The sequence below is a fragment of the Papilio machaon genome, chromosome 17 (assembly GCF_912999745.1).
Source record: "Papilio machaon chromosome 17, ilPapMach1.1, whole genome shotgun sequence".
NCBI lineage: Eukaryota > Metazoa > Arthropoda > Insecta > Lepidoptera > Papilionidae > Papilio > Papilio machaon.
The window spans coordinates 3,027,930-3,051,752 of NC_060002.1; the positions used below are offsets into that span (position 1 = coordinate 3,027,930).

General features: G+C 35.0%; 6 protein-coding genes across 6 annotated transcripts; 4 read left to right on the forward strand and 2 right to left on the reverse strand.

Moving 5' to 3' along the window:
- Positions 1-846: 846 nt before the first annotated feature.
- Positions 847-2,738, forward strand: LOC106721552 (40S ribosomal protein S25). Its single transcript, XM_014516511.2, has 4 exons — positions 847-928; positions 1,142-1,234; positions 1,569-1,752; positions 2,622-2,738. Exons 1-4 carry the CDS (start codon positions 926-928, stop codon positions 2,699-2,701), a joined length of 360 nt encoding a protein of 119 aa, XP_014371997.1. The 5' UTR covers positions 847-925; the 3' UTR covers positions 2,702-2,738.
- An 89-nt stretch (positions 2,739-2,827) lies between these two features.
- On the reverse strand, positions 2,828-6,586 carry LOC106721479 (L-threonine ammonia-lyase). The gene is made up of 10 exons (XM_014516417.2): positions 6,479-6,586; positions 6,212-6,304; positions 6,052-6,122; positions 5,626-5,758; positions 5,234-5,385; positions 4,787-4,949; positions 4,366-4,521; positions 3,966-4,102; positions 3,347-3,572; positions 2,828-2,953 (listed from the first exon to the last, which is right to left on the reverse strand). The coding sequence occupies exons 1-10, from the start codon at positions 6,479-6,481 to the stop codon at positions 2,828-2,830; spliced, it is 1,260 nt and encodes a 419-aa protein (XP_014371903.2). The 5' UTR covers positions 6,482-6,586.
- A 236-nt stretch (positions 6,587-6,822) lies between these two features.
- On the reverse strand, positions 6,823-7,794 carry LOC106721559 (DNA-directed RNA polymerase II subunit RPB3). The gene has a single exon (XM_014516521.2). It carries the CDS (start codon positions 7,681-7,683, stop codon positions 6,856-6,858), a length of 828 nt encoding a protein of 275 aa, XP_014372007.1. The 5' UTR covers positions 7,684-7,794; the 3' UTR covers positions 6,823-6,855.
- A 1,169-nt stretch (positions 7,795-8,963) lies between these two features.
- Positions 8,964-15,036, forward strand: LOC106721530 (L-threonine ammonia-lyase-like). Its single transcript, XM_045681811.1, has 10 exons — positions 8,964-8,993; positions 9,251-9,364; positions 9,460-9,530; positions 9,843-9,939; positions 10,799-10,989; positions 11,586-11,748; positions 12,725-12,880; positions 13,137-13,273; positions 13,828-14,053; positions 14,625-15,036. Exons 1-10 carry the CDS (start codon positions 8,970-8,972, stop codon positions 14,781-14,783), a joined length of 1,338 nt encoding a protein of 445 aa, XP_045537767.1. The 5' UTR covers positions 8,964-8,969; the 3' UTR covers positions 14,784-15,036.
- Positions 15,037-15,889: 853 nt separating this feature from the next.
- On the forward strand, positions 15,890-19,185 carry LOC106721590 (L-threonine ammonia-lyase-like). The gene is made up of 9 exons (XM_014516554.2): positions 15,890-15,998; positions 16,362-16,475; positions 16,750-16,820; positions 16,887-17,174; positions 17,465-17,627; positions 18,014-18,169; positions 18,291-18,427; positions 18,552-18,777; positions 18,975-19,185. Exons 1-9 carry the CDS (start codon positions 15,987-15,989, stop codon positions 19,143-19,145), a joined length of 1,338 nt encoding a protein of 445 aa, XP_014372040.1. The 5' UTR covers positions 15,890-15,986; the 3' UTR covers positions 19,146-19,185.
- A 718-nt stretch (positions 19,186-19,903) lies between these two features.
- On the forward strand, positions 19,904-23,822 carry LOC106721478 (L-threonine dehydratase catabolic TdcB-like). Its single transcript, XM_045681992.1, has 11 exons — positions 19,904-20,023; positions 20,560-20,679; positions 21,063-21,133; positions 21,229-21,325; positions 21,443-21,633; positions 21,871-22,033; positions 22,431-22,586; positions 22,782-22,924; positions 23,184-23,280; positions 23,376-23,507; positions 23,673-23,822. Exons 1-11 carry the CDS (start codon positions 19,904-19,906, stop codon positions 23,820-23,822), a joined length of 1,440 nt encoding a protein of 479 aa, XP_045537948.1.
- Position 23,823: the final 1 nt, after the last annotated feature.

Consider the following 23,823-nt stretch of genomic DNA (forward strand, 5'->3'; position numbering starts at 1 on the left):
GGGGTTCAGCTTTTTGTCACGTAGTCGATTTTAATGAGAGAAATCTCGTATTTTTTCGACCTATATTCGAATATAGCGCGGTGTTTAGCGCTTTGTAAACTCACAGTTGGTGCATGGTGGTGCAGTGGACAACCTGCCTCGCGTGCGACCTCTGCGGATTCTATCCAGGAGGCTACAAGAAGTTTTATGTGTTTTGGAAGTCGTCTTTATTGCAGTCTTATGCAATAAAGACGAGTATGAGTCAAATTATTTTTTTTTTTTTCAATTTTTGCCTGTGAAATGATTAAAAATCATAATTATGAATTACTACGTGAAAACTAAAGGGGGAGGGGGGGGGTCTTGGCATATACTACGAATGGTCACCGAGGGGAGGGAGGGGTCGAAAAATCTTAAAAAATAGGTCACGTAGTATGGGTATGTTCCCTAATAACTGTCGCCTACGACTCCGTCCGCGCGGAAGTAAAAAAATACTTCGTATCCTGTGTTCTTCCAGACTTTGTTCTACGTCTGTGCCATATGTGACCTTCCGAATCTAATAAATATATCTATCTAAACTATCGCATTTTAAAAAAGAGTTACGAAACTGGAATGCATCCACAACAGGAAAGAAGTCATTCTTTGTTATTAATAATTTTTGAATTATCTTTAATTACGAAATCATCGGTATAAATAAATATCAAAGAACATTAACAATATCCTCCAATAACCAATATAAAAGATCTCTTTTATTGAACTTATCCCAAAGAAAAAAAATAGTAAATGGTGGGTTTTTGGGTGGATAAAAATTTTAATTTTTTTAACAACATTTGAACATTTTCCGCTGCGCAAACTTACGATACCATAGACAACAATTTAAGCTTCTGAGTTTCTGAGAGCAACTTGTCATACGTTATCTGTCGTTCCCTCTTTTCTTTCCGTTTTCAACATGGTGAGTACGAGCATCAGTGAATTTCGTGCCTTTGTTTATTAAATTTAATAATTAAATCTAAGGAAATTATTCTGTAACCCATTCCACTACAAAGTTTTTTTTTCGACTTAGTTCAAATTAATCAAAATTTCGTCGATAACTGAAATCGCGTTTGCTTGTGTTTTACAACCTCGTGGCTACAAATCATCATGTCGCATTTTGATTTTATTTTAGCCGCCCAAGAAGGACGCGAAGGCTTCGGCCAAACAACCACAAAAGACACAAAAGAAGAAGGAAGGTTCCGGTGGCGGTAAAGCCAAAAAGAAGGTTAGTGTTATTTTATTTCTTGAAAGTTAGGTTATGTTTTTTCTATGTATTAATTAGCGAACAACTTATTCTTCTTCAACTTAATTCACAAACATTTTTGCTTGCACTCGTACAATATCCCAAATACCACATGTATTACAGTTTTATGGATATTATTTTCTGTCTGAACATTTAAAATGAAATGCCAAATGATTATAAATGATACCTTGACATCCATGAAAGTTAAAATTAACTGATATATTGAGGCTGATGGCAAAACAAATATAAGATAAAAGTTGTTTATAAATTATGCATGTTTATCTATTATAACTCAAAAATATTTTTAAATTTGCAGAAGTGGTCCAAAGGAAAAGTCCGCGACAAGTTGAACAACCAGGTGTTGTTTGACAAGCCCACATATGAAAAGCTGTACAAGGAAGTACCTCAATACAAACTGATCACACCCGCAGTTGTCTCTGAAAGGTTGAAGGTCCGAGGCTCACTTGCCAGGAGGGCTTTGATCGAACTCAGAGAAAAGGGTATGTATAAATTCTTACTTTTTCCTCAGAGGCATTTCAAAACTATGATTTAATATTCAGGAATGAAACATACCTTCCTATTTCTCCTGGTTAGTATATCAATGTATTTCTGTGATGATTTACATTAAGCAGATAAAATAATTGGTTACTTATAATAAAAACCCTAATAATGCATGTAATGTTTGTGCACTATTTAGACATCTATAATTTCTATAATATCCTGTATATTGTCAGAGAAGTTGGTTTTCATGGATATTAATACAAAAGAAAATTCTTCTATTCCCTAGACACTCTTCTTGCTCTATTTAAGTCAGATTTTATGTTAGATTTATGAATTTGAACTCTATGCATATTATTGTGTATTACATAGTAATGTATTACATAGTTATTAAAATTTAGTAGGATGTTTTGAGAACATCGGTGAAGTTTTAGACCAGGGATCCCTAGACTATTTTGGACAAGTGACCCCCTTTTCCAAAATGAACCATAACCACAGACCCCATGGCCAAATTACCTACTTTTAAGATCAATTATTATTACTCATTCTGACTTAGGTCAATAGAAGACAGAGTGAGAATTAGCAATGCTTTAAGTTTCATATCGAGCCCTTTAGGAATCCTTGTTTTAAACCATAAGCAATTGAAATACAAATTTTCAGATGTAAAGAAAATTTTTGTTTGCACTGTGACCATTCCTTTGGCAACTTATACAGGATGGACCTAATAAATTTTTTATGTGATGATCAATTTATCTAGACAAACCATGACAGTAAAAATACTGATATATTGAGTCTGATAATAATAGTACAGTATTTTAATAGTACTTTGTTAAGAAGCAAATCATTCACAACATTTATTTTTTCTTTTCAGGTTTAATAAAGCAGGTTGTCCAACACCATGGACAAGTCATCTACACGCGCGTCACCAAGGGTGACGACCCTGTCGCTTAATGGATAAGTTTTAAAAAATAAAATAAAAACTACAAAACTCTATGGTTTCATTTTACCCTTATTTATTGTACATGTCAACAATTTTTACGCTAAAAATTCATATTTGGACACAGTTTAGTCAGAATATTAACGAGAACATTTTTTATCGTTTACTTCTATTACAGCAAATCTCGCTGATGGATATAAATGACGTATACGATCCTTAAAATTGTCTGCGTGTTCTTCATTGGCAGTTTCAACTACAGCATTAACCTGAAGAAAAACTCCAAGTATCACAAATAACTATAAAGTAATTTGAATTTAATATTTAGAGGACAAAAGAAATATGAAAAATGCTCATATTTCTAACTCGCACATCTTAGTAATGTTATAAATGCGAATGTTTAGATGGATGTTTGTTATAAGGTATCTCTAGAAAGGCTGAATGGTTCTTGATGAAATTTGGCACAGACATAGAACATAGTCTATCTAACATCTAGAAGAACAGAAGGCTACTTGTTAAGATTTTTTTTTAATTCTACGTAGGCGACAGCTAGTAAATTATAAACTTTAATTGATGATATTCTATCGATGTTATGTACAAAAAAAAATGTATAAATCGTAGAGTGTTAGCTTAGGCGTTACTTTTTGAAGTGTCATACTTACCCACGTAGTGCCGACATCGCTCTGAACCCACATTTGTTCAGTTACGAGACTCTTAAGTACGGCGTGCTCATCCGATATAACTTTGGCGAGGTTTTCGAGACCGGTCCTGTTGTCGCCCATAGGCACAGCGAAACGGAGCAGCCGGCCCCAGGCACTGAGACCACGGTGTATCGTTCGCGCGAGCCGGCTCGCGTCTATGTTACCTCCGGCTATTATGCAGACTATGCTATAAATACGAAATCTGTCGTTAGAATTACTTTTCTTTACATTAACAACATCTACCCCACAATTAACATTTTAATTTATTATTTAATCGAATTTGTTTCCTTTCTAAAGTTACAAGCTGCAGGTCCATACAACTATGTACTATCGAGACAAAAGCAGAAAATAAAGGAATAAATGTCTTTTATGGATGCATTATTTGACCATGGGTTTCTAATCCATCCCCTTTATACATTATTGCATCCACTTCATCATAGGTGGTGGGGTCGGAGCACAAGGGTTTATAAACCTTAATGTTTTGGCTCAATTTTTACGGCCGGCCGTCTGTCTGTTTTATTATTGCATCCCGTTCTCTTTGGAAAAAATAAAACCAAGGCAATGGAGGCTAAGAGAGTACCGCTTCCCGCGTAGCTCTGGCACGAGGCCCTGCATAATGGCGGCAAGCGCGCATGCGCCCGCGCCATCCGCCACCAGCCGCTCGCGCTCCAGCACCGTGATCGTTGCACGAGCGATGTAAATCTCATCCACTTCTAGCTAAACGTCAATATCATCAATTTTAAAAAAATAATGGCTTTTTTTCCTTACCTGTTGAAAATCGTTATTATCTTACAGTTAGTTAGTTATAATCAAGAAGTTCAATTGACAAACATCTGCAAGTTGACGATTTGCCGCAGGGTGTATGATCACAAAGCGCTAACAATTTTTAGTTTAGTTTAATAAAAAAAGAACTAATTCCCTAGTGTTCCCTAAGCTGATGGTTTACTTAACTTCTGTTAAAAAATATATAAACGGTTTACCACTCTATCAAGACGTCCTTTAACAGTGGCGAATGCATTCCTGCCGACGATTGAGGTGTTCAATCCTTCCGCCAGGTTGGGGACGACCGGCACAGCAACAGGATGGCCCGCCTGGCATGCCTTTAACATCTTGGGTACCTTCGCGCACTCTGCACCCTATTTTTAATTAAATATACCTAATTTTTATACGAAATATTAGCAAACTAGCAACGGTCGCCTAATGTGAAACGATTACCACCGTTTCCTGAACTTAAAAAAATACAATAAACTTAAATTTAACATTTCTCACAAAGGATAAAACGAGTTTGGTGGAAATAAGATCTGTAAGTGCAGTTTCCCCTCCTGACACATTGATACAAAAACATATTGCTCATTGCTAAGTACGGATGTTAAACCTTAAATAATGAAAGTTTAAAAGTACATAAACAAGACAGGAGCACTTGAGCTTGCTGCAGGCGACGAGCACAGAAGCGAGTAGGCCGCCACTGCCGACGGGCACGATGACCGCGTCCGCCTCTGGCAGCTGCGTGATGACCTCCATGCCCACTGTGCCCAGGCCCGCCATCACCGCCGGATCGTCTGGGCTAAGACACGCATCACTTAATCTTTCTGGATAATACTCTAGTGCGACTGACGTTACGCAATTTAAAAACTACCCACTATATGAAACTTCACTAACATTAGCCGTGAACACTCCGGGGGAATGCGAAATTAATAATAATACACTATATACCTTAACCATGTTAATGATGCAACAGACTAATCCATTTACTTTACACCTAAACACAATAACCTAACGTAATTTGTGAGTAGCAGGTGCAATTCTGAATAACATATTGTGTTACAGTTACAGATAAAGTATCAATACCTAATCAGTAATTGTCCTGTCTCCATGTGCACTTTCTTTGCGTAGTTGGTGGCATCCTCGAGAGTTTCGCCACAAATGACCACATCCGCGTTTAGCTCGGAGCATCGCTGCGCCAGCCCGGGCGGCGTACGATCGGGAAGTACCACCGTTACCTTAATTATTACAATTAACAGCTTATCATCAAATTTGCAATATTACAATCACGGCATAATTATATTGGTTAAGAATATACCGAAAGCAAAATCACATTTTGTTCGATACAGTGTAACGTTAATATAAATTTGAATCAAGTTTTTTTTTTAAAATTCGACGATACTTCTGCACACTAAATTTACATTTGGAAAGTAAATATAATTCAATGTAATTAAAATATAAATGTTTACTGTGTTTACCTGAATTCCTAAAGCTTCACCGTGGTATGCGGCGGCGATAGCTAAATTTCCAATAGAAGGTACGATAACTCCACAAGTAGTAACTTCAGCGTGACGCGATACAAAAAGATTTCTGATGCCGCGTTCTGCACAACTATATTAAACCAATTTGATATTAAATAACTAAATTTGATTTATAAATGTAGCATCGTTCTATATAAACAACTAAAGAAACAAATTGCCTTATACCTACCTTATTTTGTTAATAATTTGTTTAAAATACTTACCGTGGGTTTCTGAGAATAAAATGTCTTTATAAAATATACCATCATCTCTGTCATTAACTTTGACAAAACAGAGATAACAATATGTTTTGAACATTGATTTTGGTCTCAGAAATCCACAGTTAACAATGAAATAGCTTACATAATGTATTAATTACGTTACCTTCCAGTGTACTGTAAGTTTTCACATTTCAAATAAATTTCGTAATCCATACACTTGCTCATTTTAGCCTCCTGAAAAATCATAATTTTAATCAAATGAGAAGATTCAAACCAAACAGTATTGAATGCTTCAAGTAACATATAACATTTAGTATACATACACATAGCGGGGTATGTATAATTCCATCTTCAATTCTTTCTGCAGCTTGTTTAATTTCCGTGAAACTCAAAATATGAACATTGTCGGTATCACACTAAAAGTTATTATGCTATAATTAAAATTAAATATAGAAATATCCATTATTACTTGTTGTTTAATATATTATGTCTGGGTTATAAAGTAAGAAAAATTCAGATCTGGAATATTATCATTGTCTATTTTATTTCAAAAAACTTATCTTTACTCAATATGTATTTTATATGGTTACCATTGTGTTATTTTATGAATAATGTGACCTTAATTGTTATAGATATTATTTCTTATTTATACATTTGTGTAATTCTGACAAAAATTTTACAAAACACAAGATACTTCCATCAAATGATGCTTGTCAAAAGGACATATTTGTCAAAGTCAGTAGGGAAATAAAGAATAATTAGTGAAAATAAACAAGTTCTTTAGTGGGTATTTATGCTTAAGAATATATGAATGATTTTAGTTGAGGTGAGTTGTCGTTTAATTAATAATTGTTTATACAAAATGGTGTAAATATAAAAAATAAAAAAAATGTATTAAAACATGACTAAATAAAACAGTACAATCTCCAAATTATATTTTTATTTAAATGTCATTTGTTTTAAAATATTAATTAATTGCTAAAGCATCATTATGCGCTTCTTGGGCTAATTGTACTTGAAGATTAAGCAATTTGTTCTTTAATACTACTATTCCCATGAGGACAACATTTTCCGGTTTCAGAGCCCCGGATGATTCAACATTATAAAAGTATTTATTAGGTTTTGCTTCCCAATTAAATTCTGCTTCAAACTGATTCTCTTCCAGTTCAGTGTGTTCACTCTTGGGCCATTCGTCTGGCTTCGGGTACAAAGTGTGTCGCATCATATTGTCAGGATCATACTCAAAGGAAACCCCCGCTGTTGGATTCCATTTAGCATGTTCCTTTCCAAAACCTTTCTTAGCATAAGCTCTCAATTTCAGTTCTTGCCCTTTACGTAATTTAATAATAAGAATCTCATCAATTTCTCCATAGTCAGTCTGATCTTCGTCTCTATGCCGAGAAGTCACAGGAACAACCCTAGGATCACTGGATTTTAAATCAGCTGTTGTAACATGCCTAGTCTGATCATCTGTACATTTTACATCCAGTGTAAACTCCACACTACATTCTGTACAAAAATCGGCACACATACAATCTCTTGAATAGCGTATTTTGTCAACGACATCATCGGAAATGAGCGGTATGAGGCCGATACGATGAGCGAGAAACTCGTCACTAAGAACGGTTGAATTTGCTTCTAACTGAATCCAATCGATAGCCATCGTTGGAGTCTCCGCTATAAATACGCGTCGCATACTATTTGCTACACTAAGTTCGGTATCTTCAACAACAAACTTTACATTATCATCCGTTAGCTCCGTTATATGCACGGAAGGTTGATTTGCGTATGGCATTTTGAACAGTTGTTAATTATCCACAGTATAATACATTAAATAAATAATTAAGTCCAAATTTTCCCTAAAAACTCCAACAAACACAAAAAAATAATTTAGGTACTATAATAATATTGAAGCGTCTCGTTTCGTGTTGTAACTTTGACTTCTTGTTATTTTGACATTGACATTTGAATTAAGTGTTACTCGTTACTCTACTCCACATCAATATTTTATCAATCATGGAAATGTAAGTTTGTTGAATTATTAAGGTATTATTAGATTTGTTTAGAGATTTATGTCGAAATTAACTATTGACTTTTCTCTATAAGAAGGATATCATATAAAAGCCTATTTTTGTTTTTATGTCATTATGCTTTTATATATATTTTCATTTAGAGTGTGAATATTTAAAAAGTTTTTACTCGATATTGTATAAGTCTCTTTAAAACCAAAATTAATTACTAAACACGCGGGCACACTGAATTCTAAACTATATGCAGTAGGCATCAATGATTATCATACCAGTTTACCAAATTATATAACGATAGCTGATTAGTTGAATCAAAAAGAAACAAAATAACATACTAAACTGAGATGGCAATAGTAGGTATGACATAGTAGGCATTACATTTTACTATGCCCAAACATCAGCCACTTAATTGCAAATAATTACATGTTAACCTAGCATTTATCCCATTTAGGATTTATATCATAAACTGAAATAAAACATGTTAAATATATTTTAATGACATTAAATTGCAAAAAAAGTTGATAAAGACTTAAGAGCTAGATATCAGATACGGCAGTTACCTAATGCGACTGTTTTAATATGTTCCTTTATAATTAGCTACGATAAGTACCAACAACGACTTTACAATAAACAACACAGCTACCATCACTTATAAAAATAATAACAATAAATTCAAGCTTTTTATTTTAGCTAATTATATTATGTAAACGCCGCCTCAAAGTAATTAGATCAAACTTCATTCAAATTATGGAATTCAAGAACAAATATACAAATTCTTTTAGTAAACCCAAGATTTATTGATTACAGTATACCGTTTAATATATATAATTTTATACCGCACATGTATATAACTTATTTAAATTTCTACTTCCCTCAAAATTTATTTACTGTATAGTTTTCGTTTATAAACTGCGAGACATACTTAAAATGCTATTATATATTTTTCGTCCGCGCATTTATAAAAGCTAAGTAAAAGTAATCAAAACATTCAGTTACTCCACAGACATTGATGTGATAGGTCAAATTTTTCGTAATATATATACATTAATCAAAAATGGAGACATACAGGAACCAACCTGTAAGAAATATTAATTGTTTGTGAATTTCGTCGAGTGAAAGCAACTTGTCTTGTTTTGTGTACTTAATGTTTATCTAAATGACCTCCCATACAGAAGTTTTGTTGATAAGTTATAATCACCTATTAACCCTACATTTTATTAAATAACGTACATATATGTTCGTTTTGTCCTCAGTGTTAAGTAAGACGCGGCGCGTGGCCGTTGTTAGGGACTTATTTCTAATGTTGCAGTATCGACTTTAAAAATGGTGTTTCAGACGATCGAGTTTGATCCTATGTGCGATAGAGAGAATCCTCAAAAGATCTCTTTCGAGGATGTCTCTGCTGCAGCATTTAGAATACAGAGTGGGATTGTTAAAACGCCATGCGTGGTGAGTTTGATTTGTTTAATTTTTTTGCTTTTTTTTATTTTATTTTTATGACATAAAAAGTATTATTTTATTTTATCTTATTTTTGTTTTTGCAGAAATCTCATATGTCTTCTATCTATGGTATGGAAATATATCTCAAAAATGATTTCTTGCAGCACACGGGAAGGTAAATTATTTATTTAAATACAATCTAAACATCTTATATATTAAAACATAAAAATAAATACTACCGATAAATTAAGAAATAAAATATATCTATTAATTGTATCTAGAAACTAAATGCGAAACTCAGACAATTTTCAGCCTTAAAAATCATGTGTGCAATTCCGGGTTTAGGACGTTTTGAACAGATAAATAATCAATATTTGTTTTTAAAACTGATGTTTTTTTCATTAAAATTTTAAAGATAATAAAAACAAATAAGGCATATTATTTCCTGGTGTGATTTCCGCGTGTAATTCTTTGTGTCTTCTTTTAGTTTCAAAGAGCGCGGTGCTCGTAACGCATTACTCTTGCTATCAAAGGAAGCAAAGGAACGCGGCGTCATATCCGCATCGCTAGGCAATCATTCGCAGGTGAGTTAGCAAATCGATTTGAAGCGATCATTCGATCAAGAAGCAATTCTCGATAATTTTATTACTACAACGCCCGCGACTTCTGTAGCTAAAGTATCTTCAAAATGGGTCCAGCCGTTTCGGAGATTACACGGAACAAAAGATAATACAATAATTAAAAAAACGCTCTAATTTAAAAAAAGATGAAATTAAATGAGGAACGCAAAATTAGAACTGTTTGAACTTGATTAAAAAGGTACAATTTTAACATTATGCCAGGTTAAATGGTAACAATGAGTTTATCTCTCATATATGAGAATTCATCATCATCATCTCCTTGGCCTTTTCCCACTCACGTGGGGTCGGCACACATTGTTTTATGAACCTTAAAGTTTTGACTTAAGGTTTTACGGCCGGCCTACTGCCTGTCGCCAACCCTACTTGGGAGAAATTTCTTAAAATTAAATATAATATAAACTAAATAATTCGAAATTACTTCTAAAAATACACCAAAAATAAAAAATATATAATAAAACATTGTAACTATAACACAACTTCAAGTTCTTGTCTTGATAATAGTATCGGTATTTCAAAACATTATTTACTCCAATAGATGAGGTCGATCTGATGATTCAAAGTGGCAGTATATTTCAATTATCAAGTGTTAGACATTTATTTGTCCATTTAATATAAATTCCATATCTTAGGCGTTGAGTATTCCGATGATTTGAGAAGCTTTGCTGTGTAAGGTGTAAGAAATTCTGACGCCGCCTGAACAACGAACAATAAAATTTATTCTATTCTTCACCGAATATAAGTTTATAAAAAGATATTATCTTTCGAAATCTGCTGTTATAAATTAAAAATAGATATGTTTTAGGGTCTAAGTTACCACGCCAATCTTTTGCAAGTCCCCACCACTGTGGTGATGCCAAATGTGGCTCCCATCATGAAAATTGAGAAATGCCGTTCCTACGGCGCCAATGTTATTATCCACGGCAACGACATGAAGGAGGCTAAATACCACGCAATGACACTAGCGAAGGAGAGAGGACTGACGTATATTAATGGGTGAGCTTAAGTAAATCTATATATATAAAAGAAAGTCGTGTTAGTTACACTATTTATAACTCAAGAACGGCTGAATCGATTTGACTGAAAATTGGTGGGCAGGTAGCTTAGAACCAGGAAACGGACATAGGATAATTTTTACTCCGTTTTCTATTTTTTAAACGCGCGGATGTAGTCGCGGGTAAAAGCTAGTATCTTATATAGTAACAGTAATCATAAACTACAGTTACGTATATAGAGTGATTCAGTTGCAGCAGTTGTTGCACAAAAGAGTTGAACTGTTCTGCATACTTGAAGTACTTTTTTATGTTTTGGACATTGGACATTCTACTGCACAATGTGCACTCATACTGTAAACGCTAGAGTAAGACGTTTACTATTACGGCCATGTCACATCACATTTAAACATTGGACCCTCTTGCAATCTCCATCTGAGGGCTTGTAAACTCGAGGACATATTATCTCATGCATTTATTCGATCCTTAGTGCCATTTAGTAGATGAAAAGCTTATTTAATTTTTTGACTGTACATGTACTTATCATACAAACCGAAAGAGTTATAGAATAGTATCACAAATATGTTAATTTGATGTCAGGTATGATCACCCGCACATAATGTCGGGTCAGGGCACGGTGGGGCTGGAGATCATAGAACAGGTGCCCGAGGTGGGCGCCGTGCTGGTACCTGTAGGCGGCGGCGGGCTGATGGCCGGCGTCGCCACAGCCATCAAACATTTGAAGCCGCACGTTCTTATTTATGTAAGTTATAAATCATAAGATCAAAAGCAAAATTATACTCTAGTTATGTGGCTGGTGAAACTATAATCTCCGCTACATTTCGGAATTTGCATTTGCTTGAGGAATTCGCCTAAACTGTCATTGGTTGGCGACAGACTACATAACATTTTAACTGTAACTTTTAATATCAGTGTGTTTAGAACAAACTTGTTATTAGTCTACTAACAGTTAATGTTTGTCTAGGGCTAATAACAAATTTGTTCCCAGTGTGATTATTAGTCTAATTTTGTTTCACGATTAAGGGGATAATTTTTTAGCTCAGATAGACTTCGACGCATCAATTAAAACTATAAAACGTTTTTATGTGATATAAGCAATAATCTTATCTACTTTATTATGTTTAGAAGTTGTTCAAATCCAGTTTTAACCAGTGAACCGCTTCAGTAATCGTTTCGTCATTTTGTCGGCCGATCGAATAGTATTTCCTGACACGAGCGCAGTGTAAGCGTCGCGTCGCAGTAGACCATAATAAAGATTAGGAAGCGATACTGTGACATTTGACCTTTTTATCTTTCATGAAAGATGCCAGACCGATCTATTTAGCCCTATTCATAGTACAATAGTAAGTAGTTTGTTGTTTATTTGTATAACTGTACCATTATCTACTGCGAGAACAAACAATGAACGAGCTTTAGGGATTACTGATCTTGTGAAGTTGTATAATATCTTTGATAGATGAATGCCTAGACTGTGTCCTGTCTGTTCATCGATAGGTTTCTTTCCTTAAATCTTTACAATTTTGTCTAAATCCACCAAACTAGTAATAAACCAAATATTACTAACATCTGAAACCTCAATCGTATTGGCCATGTTAATATTAAAAAATAAGAAATATAAAAAAAATCATACAACAATTGCCTACCTTTTGGTGAATAAGGGTGTTAAGGAGATTAGAATTGGTTAGAACCGGCTTTGACCGGTATTGTTATTATCTCAGGGTGTAGAAACGGAGAAATGTCCGAGCATGAAGATGGCAATGAAACAAGACGAGCCGGTGAGCGTGGACATCCGCTCGACGCTCGCCGACGGCCTCGCCGTGCCCACCGTCGGGTACAACGCGTACCGCACCGCCAAACCATTGATCGACAAGTTGGTACGCAGAGCTAGAACATAACGTACATGCAATAATTTCAACTTATTTCCTGTCCAATTTACGTAGCTTACAAGTAAACATTAATTCTTATCCACAAATATGTGATAAATAAATAGAAGTTATTAAAGTCGTAGTATGTAGAACATAATCTACTTATTAAGTTTATTTTCAATTCCGCGCGGACGGGAGTCTTGGGTGATAGCCAGTTAACTAATAATTTTAAATCAGTTTTAACAATTTTTACTTCCAATACAAGATAACAGTTAATGAAGACTGGATAGCGCGGGCAATTCTCCGGCTGGTGGAGCAAGAGAAGTATGTGGTGGAGGGCGGCGGAGCAGTCGGCGTGGCCGCCATCATGGCCGGCCTTGTGCCAGAACTTGCTAATAAGAAGTTTGTTTATTTTTAATAATAATGTTTTTACTTATTAAAACAATACGATAGCTACCTGCAGACAACACGAAACGATTGAAAAACTATGTCGAAGGAAGACCCAATTTTCTTAGGTTACTGACGTTCTTGCACTAAGAATTCTTTAAGTTTAAAAATATTAAATATGATTTAAACTAGGCTGAACGGACTAAATGCGTTTGAGGCACAATTAGTAAAAGGAATATAGAAAGGAAATTAGGAACGTAAAGTAATTTATCAAAACGCAACAAAACCAGTTCTTGCGTACTGACATTAATGAAATCTTTGAGTAACGAGCATGTTCCTTTGATAAATGATGAAACACTAGCCTTTAATGACATAAAGGTCCTTAAGGGAATACTGCTTTTTGTTTTACGTCTTTATTGATTTGAATTTAAACCTTTCAAACAATGCCAATGTTCTTAATCTATACAAGTCCTGAACCGTAACAACTGATAGCAATATAATTTGAGTGCGAAGTACTATTAGGTTATGTTATGTTGGTATGGACTTAATTTAAAATAGTGCTTTTTCAGAGTGGTATGTATTTTATCTGGCGGAAACATTGATACGACGATCCTGGGTCGTTGTTTGGAGCGAGGTCTCGCTGCGGAGAGAAGGCTGGTGAAGTTCAAAGTGACGGTGAGCGACCGGCCCGGCGGTATCGCGGAACTCTGCAAGCTCATCGCGTCCATTGGCGTCTCCATAAAAGACATCATGCAAGAACGCGCCTGGGTCTTTGGTGATATATTTAGTGTTCGGGTTAGTTTTGGACCCTTCACTTTATACTGCAATTGGGTGTCGGGTTTTTGAATTCGATTGAAAAATCCGACCAAGGGTTTGATCGACCAACCGATCAATTGGCTCAGTGATAATATTTCTTGATTCTATAGACTCAATCGCCCAAATGAAAAAAAAATCCCGTTTGGCCGATCAGCCAACCGATCGAAATCACTCCTGCACTCTCAGTTTGTAACCATTAACGAGATCAAACATTTTAACCATTCATATGAGATTGTCAAAATTCTATGTAAACGCTTTATGTTCAATAAATACTTTTTTAATTAAATTATATAATTTTGAACATTGTCATTACAATTTTTTCTATACTTCAGGTTTCAACTAAAAAAATACGATTTCTTTCACGTGATTTTTAAAAAACATGATTATTTTTAGCCGACTTCAAAAAGAAGGAGGTTATCAATTCGACTGTATTTTTTTTTATGCGTGTTACCGCGAAACTCCGCCCCTGGTGGTCCGATTTTGATAAAAATTATTTTAATCGAAAGGAAGTGCTTGTAGATGGGTCCCATTTTTTTGTTTTTTTTTACAGGTAAAAGTTGTGTGCGAGACTCGAGGACCGGATCACTTGGATGAGCTGCGCACCGTCATCGCTAACACATACCGAGAGTGGAACTTCTCTCGGGAATGCGACTTTGATGATTATTTGAGAACAAATAGCAATGATTCTTTAGACAATATTTCACATTAACACTATCTCTATTCCGATTTGTCTTGCGAGTATACTAAACCTATTTAGAGTGGCGCATCGATCTAAACAAGGCCCTAGCTCAGACAATAACGGATCGTCCATTAATCAAGTCAGGCTCGAAAGAGGGGTTACGAAAAAAGCACTAAATATCACGAGGGGGGAAAGGTCTGCTGACGTAAATTTAATCATCATGTCCCTGGCTTTTTCCCACTCACGTAGGGTTGGCACACAAGGTTTTATAAACCTTAAAGTTTTGGCTTAAATTTTTACGGCCGGCCTACTGCCTGTCGCCAACCCTACTTGACGTAAATTTAATGTATAAATTAATAATTCTTTTAAAATAACAACGGCTTTCTTGTGATGTGAAACTTGTGAGCTTATAGAAGCGTGGATTTAAAAAAATGGAAAATAAAAAAAATATGAAAATTTCCATATTACTATACTAACCTAAACTAAATATAAAATGGTAAAACGGCTAACACTCACACATATATTCGGACTGACTATTAAGAATTCATAATTATAGAAATAATGTTTTAGTTAAAATCGCAGTGTCATGGTAAAGATACTTGTAAAATGTATTTGTACTTTTTATTTTCATATTGTTAATGTACTCATGATTAATAAATAAATATATACAACAGTAAATAATCTTTTAATTGCTGTCTTATGTCTTACTCTACAATTCGGAGTTCGCTAATATTGCTGATAATTTTGCCGACTTCAATTCAACAATGCTGAAACTGCAACAGAATGCATATACATTTTTAGATGATCTAATATATAAAATTCTCGTGTCACAGTTTTCGTCACCGTACTCCTCCGAAACGGCTTTTGTGAGCATATTCAGTAGGTCTGAGAATCGGCCAACATCTATTTTTCTTTTTTTTTTAACTGCGCATGGACGGAGTCGCGGCCGACAGCTAGTATTTTATAACTATTTATTGTGTTACTTCTAGAATCTATCTACTGCGAACAAAATATCGAAACGATGCTATTAAATTTTGCCCTGATTTTAAATATATTTCTGTCCCTCCTTAAAAGTTATTTTATTCAAAATTAAAAATCACAGTGACAAATCGTGTCACTATCTTTGTCACGTCAACTGTCACCTAAATCAAAAACATGAATTTTTCATAGAATTCAAAATCATTTTATATTCATTTATTATGATAAATTCTTTGTGCTAAATATTGTAGCAATATGGATGTAAATGTAAGGAATTAATTAAGTGTTTTACCAATAATGTCTCATTAGAAATTTTACAAATATTCTCTCGTACAGTGACCCAGTTTTCGGGTTAACGCGAACTCGTCAACTCCTCGCTCACCCGGCACCACCTGACATCGCAATATGAATTTGCTAGTAAAACGTTATGTCAGTTCCGCTTGCACAGATGGGTGGCGTGTGGTCCACAAAGCGTTGGCAAGGCGTCCACTCGCCATCAACCTGACCGCCGAGGAGTGGACGAATGCGCGTTAACGTTTCCTCTCAGTCGATGCTACGCATGTGTATTAATACTATGCATTTTTGTAATTCGTGTAATCGAAAGGCGTAAATAATTCTTTATTATTAAAGGATCCAGAATTTGACCCATATTGTGATCCAGCTAATCCACGCAAGATCAAATATGATGACGTATTGGCGGCTTCGCGTCGGTGTGTCGGATGTGTCGTAAGAACACCATGTGTGGTATGAACGTATTATTTGAGTAGTTTTATTACCGTTAACTTTTTAGTTTTCGAAGGTCATAGGAAATCTGGTTTTATCCAAACACTTTGAAAACTCTTGAAAATAAATTTAGAAGTGCTTTGGTGAATTGGAGTCTTAGTAATATATGGTAAAAAGTTTGAAATGATGAAGTTTCGTTTCGAAGCACTATATTTACAGTGATGCAGAAGAATGCTCTTAAATCGTTATTAGGCCAATTTCAAATTTTTATTACTTCTTTTCCTTTTTATTTTAGAAAGGTCATATGTCTGAAACACTCGGGATGGAGTTGTATTTCAAACAAGAATTCCTACAGTATACGGGAAGGTAATAAATCTGAGAAAACATGATAACTTATGTATTTTATTTAATAATTATTGACCACCATTTTAGTTTTAAGGAGCGTGGGGTGTGCAATACGTTGTTGCTCCTCTCTGAAGAACAGAAAAGGAATGGAGTAATTACAGCTAGCACGGGGAACCATGGGATGGCATTGAGCTACCACTCAGCCCGGCTCGGCATACCGTGTGTGGTCGTGATGCCGGTGCGCACACCGCTCACCAAGATCTCTAAATGTACGAGTTTCGGTGTGAAACCTTTGCTGCACGGTTTATCTATTGCTGACGCTAAACTGTACGCCATGACGATGAGTAAAGAGAAAAAAATGGTATATGTCAACGGGTAAGTGCACATTATATCTAGTAAAATAACACACAGATGCATTTTTACACTTATATGTGCTGTCATAATTGTTCAAAATCTAGTAAGCTGTACTGTGCTGTACGCTTAAAAACATGTTTTGTAAAAAGTTTTCATTCCAGTCGAAATTTTCGCCGTATTCGATTGTTTGCCATGCAGAAGTTCACTTGCTGAGCGTATCTCAATTGGATCTACTCTTTAATCTCTCATATAGTTAGTTAATTTACTTTCAACATTATATGGTTTTACCTTGTATGTATTTGTTTTAATAGATATGATCATCCTAACGTGATAGAAGGTCAAGGGACGACGGGTATAGAAATCATGGAGCAAGTGCCAGATGTGGACGCTATAGTAATCCCGGTTGGCGGCGGTAGCCTCATCTCTGGTGTCGGAGTGTGTGCCAAGCACATCAAGCCTAGCATCGAAATCTATGTCAGTCTAACTTGGAAATATAATAACATATTTTCTTTAAAGGAATTGATTCGATGCCCACTACGATTTTTCTTGAAAGACCCTTAGTTATATTGGTTTGAAAACATTAGGGAAGACAGATAATTTATTTATGCACTGCTAGCTGTCGCCCGCGACTCCGTCCGCGTGGAATTCAAAATAATATTAATTGGTAGCCTATGTGACCTTTCAGACTATACTCTACATCTATGCCAAATTACATCAAGATCCATGCAACCGTTCTGGAGATACCTTCTAACAAACAACCATCCATCCATACATCCAAACGTTCGCATTTATAATATTAGTAAGATTGGCGTTACCTTTCCATTCAACAGTCGCCAATATAACTGTTTTAATATTTTCAGGGCGTAGAGACCGACAAAACATGTAGTATGGTTGAATCCTTTCGTAAAAATGAACGGGTGTTCTATCCGATAGACACAACCATAGCTGATGGACTGGGGGTGAATAAAGTCGGAGTCAACACATTTTTCACCTTAAAAGGAATAGTCGATAAAATGGTATGAAATAAATAAACATAACCCAGAATGAATTTTGCACGTAATCATCGAAAATTTTGCAATTATTAGCACTAATTATAAAATTTGGTAATAAGATTTTATAAAAATGTTGCTAAAACAGGTTGTGGTTAAAGAGGACTGGGTGGCCCGGGCGGTGATGCATATTGTGGAACAAGAAAGGTTCGTGGTGGAGGGCGCCGGGGCGACCGGGGCCGCCGCTTTAATGGCTGGCCTCTTCCCCAACCTGAAAGGGAAGAAGTATGTTCACACAATTATAGAATTAAGACTAAAGAAGAAGAGAAAGGATAATGCAAAACCTTTATTATGCATAAAAAGTTAAAACTATTTCCTTACTGAAACTAAAATGTTTAACTCGGCACAGAGTGGTGTGCATTCTGACCGGGGGCAACATCGACACGACGATCCTGGCACGAGCGCTGGAGCGGGGCATGGCAGCGGAGGGGCGGCTGGTGAAGTTCAAGGTGACGGTGAGCGACCGGCCAGGTGGCATGGCCGAGTTGTGCAGCCTCATGGCCACCTGCGGCGTCACGCTACGCGACTGCATCCCCGAGCGCGCCTGGGTCAAGGGAGACGTCTACAGCGTTGAGGTACGTCCAGATCATTTCTCATAGGACATAAAATGATCATAATTTTTTCCTGATAAATAATAAAGTGATTTTGTAATATAACTTGGTAAGTAATCGAAACAATCAATTCTATGGTTTTATATATTAGTATTATATCTGCGATCATTAATGACTTTAAAGTTATATTGCTAGAGTGATAAAATAATTTTGTTTTATAGCTGAAAATAATAGCCGAAACACGGGGTTGGGATCACACAAAAGAGCTGATGGAACTCGTAAAGAAATCGTACAAGGATTGCTTCTTCCAAGAGATCGGCGGAGGCTCAGAGAAACCCACCGTTCGCCGCGGCCCATGCCTAGCGCCTAACCCTATCTGTATGCAGAAATAGAACTATAGACCCCACTTATTATAGAACACCTTACTTATTACTACTCCATATCGATACATGTTACAAATTGTTTAGTAAATAAATAAAGGCAGTGACTGAATTCTTGTCATGTTATTTACTTAAAGTTACCTCTTTCTGAAGCGGTTTGGAAATATGTAAAAGAAGATTCAGTTCGTCTGGAGCCCCCCTTTTTAAATGTTTTGTATCGGAATATGGCAGAACATCAACTACATATATTACAGGCAACAAAAATAGCTTGAATCATGAAATATATAATTTAAAGCTTTAAAATGAAGTTAACAATGAGTAGTAAACTTACTAAAATTAGTTTAATAACATATAACAATACATGGACGTATATGTATCGTTATTAAGACCATTATAAATATGAGATGACTGTCTGCTGTCCGCGCGGAATTAAAAAAAAAAACTTAAATAGTCACCTATGTGTTCTTCCAAACTACGTTCTACATCCATCCTAAATTCAAACGAGATGCGTTTTAGCGGTTTTGTAGATCCATCTAAACATTCGCATTTATAATACTAGTAAAATATATATAATACCTTCGATTTATTTTTCTTTCATAGGCTTTCCCTCGCTAAGTAAAGGCATTTGTCTAAATATGCATATAAAAAAAGTCTGTCCGATACGTCAGATGTAAAATTTCTGTCACATTTTGTCAAATTTCTTAGTTATCCCGTCAGATAAAAAAATTAAATTATTTTCATATTAATTACTACATATTAAAAGAGTAATAATGTCAAAAATTCATATTCAAATATCAACATCTCCTATAATTCAGACTGAATCTCTAGGCATGTCGCCGGGTGCACTCGCTAAACGAGTATTCATTAAACGTTTATATCAGTGGTGCCCGGTAAGTTTATTACATATATTTACTACAGACTAGCAGGTGCCCACGACTTTGTCCACGCGGAATTTAAAAAATATCTAGTAATAGCTTATGTCACCCAGGGATTGTGTAGCTTTTCAACAGTGAATTATTTTTTCAAATCGGTTCAGTAGCTTCGGAGCCTATTCAATGAAAACAAACAAACCTTTCCTCTTTATAATATTAAGTATAGATAAAGTAATTGTTACGATATTTTTATTTCCATTTTTTGGATGTAAAGGAAACACAATTTTCAAACCAAAACCTTAAAAAAGCATATCCATGCAACGTAAATAAGTGGAACATGCTGTGGGTTGTCTTTAAAATATTGTAGTTTTAATCATAAACTTAAAGAGACATTTCGTCAATACAAATATGATAGAAGTCTATATCATCAGATTGTTACTAATTACATCTTTTTTTGAAAGATTTATTTAGCTTACCGTTTCTTTAAAATGAATGGATTGGTGTCTTTACTTCAGGATCAGGATACGGTTGACATAACAGGTAGTTTTTTTCAGACACAAAACATAGAATTCGATCCGTGGTGTGATGAAGAATATCCAAAAACAGTTACATACGATGATGTTCTTGATGCTAAATCAAATATCAAACGAGAATTTTCGCAATCACCGTTAGTGGTAAGAAATATTAATTTTTTACTACTACTTATCGTTGGTAAATTTTATTTTTTATACCATAAGATGTCAAACGAGCATACAGCCAACTAAATTCACTAAAATAACGAAATGACCCTTGACCATGGACATCAGCATATAGATACGTTGCCTACCATTAATCGACAGAAGAGGGAACGCACTTATAGGATATTTCTGTGTGGTCGTGGTATTTCACCGGTAAAGCCGGTCCACCCATTCGTGCAGCAGTTATTGTCTTTGGCTAAACAGCTGTTAAATTATGTTGTTTTCCCTTTGTTAAACATCGTATATTTTAAATTGGTATTAAAACAATAATCTCCGTTTTTTTAAAGTCGTCTAAAAATGTAATAAGACTTTTTTTCAAGGTCTCAAAAAATAACCATCGTTTTCCAGTTGAGGTTTACTACAAAATAGAAACTTTTCATCCTACTGGAAGGTAAAATATTATGATTTGTAAAACAATAAATTCTTTGATATTTAAGTAATTTAAAGATATTATACCTAAGTTTATGATTTTCTATAACCGATCAGTTTTAAAGAACGAGGTGCTTATTACGCATTAAATAAACTGAGTCCGGAGCAAAAGAAGCTTGGTGTTATTTCGGCGTCTCTTGGGAACTGGGCTATGGTAAATATCTTTAATAGATGTATATATCTTACATAGTTGATTTGCGGGATTTAAACCCTCGGCCATGTGATCGATACCCGTACCCTTACACAATAGTTCGCTTGTTTTATTTCGCAGGCTCTGGCATACTGGGGACAAAACTTAGAAATCCCCGTGACCGTGGTGTTGCCAGTGTCCTCGTCGTTACGTACCCAACAATTCTGCATTGATTATGACGCAGAAGTGGTTGTTCACGGAAACAATTTGAATGAAGCAAAGAGAAAAGCTTGCGCCATTTTAGTAAACTCCAAACTTAGTTATATTAACGGGTATGCTACATTGATAACACATACAATTAGAAGAAAAATACATATAGCTAAAAGCACCATTCTTTCGAACGGACTCTTATCAAAGTCTGACCATGACTTTGATAGCTACGGTGCCACTCATAAACATAGATAAACTTTAGACTTATTACAAAACTGCTGTGCTCTCTATATAAATAATATGGTGGTTAGTTCTGATATATTTAATTTACTAATAAAACAATTTACATTATGGACCAGGTACGATCATCCACATGTTATATCGGCGGCGGGAACTATTGGTGTCGAAATACTGGAACAGTTGCCAGATGTACACGCCGTACTTGTCCCGGTGGGAGGAGGCAGCTTGATCGCCGGCATCGCCACTGCTATCAAACAAATCAGACCTGGAGTTCTTGTCTACGTAATTCTAGATATTATAGTTTTAATTTTTTAGGAGTACGAGAAAGCGGTGTGTGCTGAATTTAATAACAACTTAATAAAAAATGTAAAAGGGTTTTGCCCGTATTAAGTACAAGAAACCTTTTAATTTTAATGATAATCATTTTAAACATTATAAAGAATAATAAATAATGTTTTATAATAATAAATAATAATTTTAAATACCCTAAATATCAAACAAATAAGACAACTAGTTTAATCTAATTTTTATTATTTATTAATCAGTTTTTAATAATAGTTTGAAATCATAAACCACTAGCAAAAGGTACAAAATAAAACTTATAGAAAATGTTAGAATATTTCAGAACCAAATAAGTTTGGTAATAAAACATTTTTGTATAAAATTCACTCTGACACAGGGTATACAATCAAACAAATGTCCCAGTTTCAAAAGAGCGTTAGAAAAAGGCGCACCTTGCCAAACGGCGGTGGAACTCGGCATGGCATCATCATTGCAGGTGCCGAAAGTTGGATGTAACGCTTTTCAAACAGCAAGAAACCTCGTCGACGATGTGGTATTGTCATTTTCCCTTATAGTTCTAAGACAACAGCAAGACTTTTCAGCAAAAAGGTTTCCTTTCATAACATAGATATTGGTTGGGAGCTCCTCCCTTTTCCCACGCCGCGCCGTATAAAAAAAAACATACTTTTTTTTAAGTTTCAGTATTATAGATTAAATTTTTTCTGGTTGATTTTATTACAAATTTCAGGTGTTAATTGATGACGATTGGGTATCAAAAGCAGTGTTTCATCTTATTGATCAAGAAAAGATTGTTGTGGAAGGCGCAGCCGCGATTACACTTGCAGCAATTATGTGTCTACCAAAAGCGTTAAGAGAACTTAGAGAGAAAAAGTAAGTTCTAGGTATCATTCGAACTATTGATACATTCACTGTCACCGTCTCGTCCTGCGAGGACATTTTATTGAATAATGCTACTACGATTTTTACGTAACTAACATGTTATTAAACCAACAGTTCCTTAAGCGATATATGGGCTTAATTGTATGAGTAACTAAAAAAATTTAAATGTAGTATGTCGAAACTACATCCTTTTTCTCAACTTATTTCAAAAGTAATAGTTAAATCTACATTATAGTCTCATTCTTTGCAGAGTTGTTTGTATTCTGAGCGGTGGTAATTTGGAGCCAATGCTCTTCAAATGCATTGAAAGGGCCAAGGCTTTTGACGGTCGATTGCTCACTATAAATGTACGTTTTACTTCTTATCTTTTTCATAAAAAAACATTTGCGATCATGTTTTTATTTGTTTATTCGCTGATTTAATGCACCACTTTTTATTATAGGCAACATTTCCTAAAGAAGATTTACAAACACTAAAGAAAATTTTTAATTTTTTAACACATTTGGAATGTAACGTACTGCGGCATGATTTTGACCAGCCTTGGCTCTCAGACAGTTATCCTAATGACTTGATTGTAAGATAAACCTTTTTTAATCTCACAACTACTATATTCAACCATAATCGAGGTATTTTAAAAGCATATAAAAGTTTGGACAAATTTACAAGGGAAGATTTTACCTTTTTTTTTTGAGAATTTTGTTTTTGGTATTTATTTATTTCAATAACATTTTATTCACAGGTGACTATAATCTGCGAAACGCGTGATAAAGACCACACTAAATTGGTGAAAAGGTTGTTCAATAAATTCTTTTCGAATATTTGCCAAGTTCAAGAAGAGAGTGTCTGTACTACAGATATGTGTAAATGCTTCTCTTGTAAAAATAAATAGA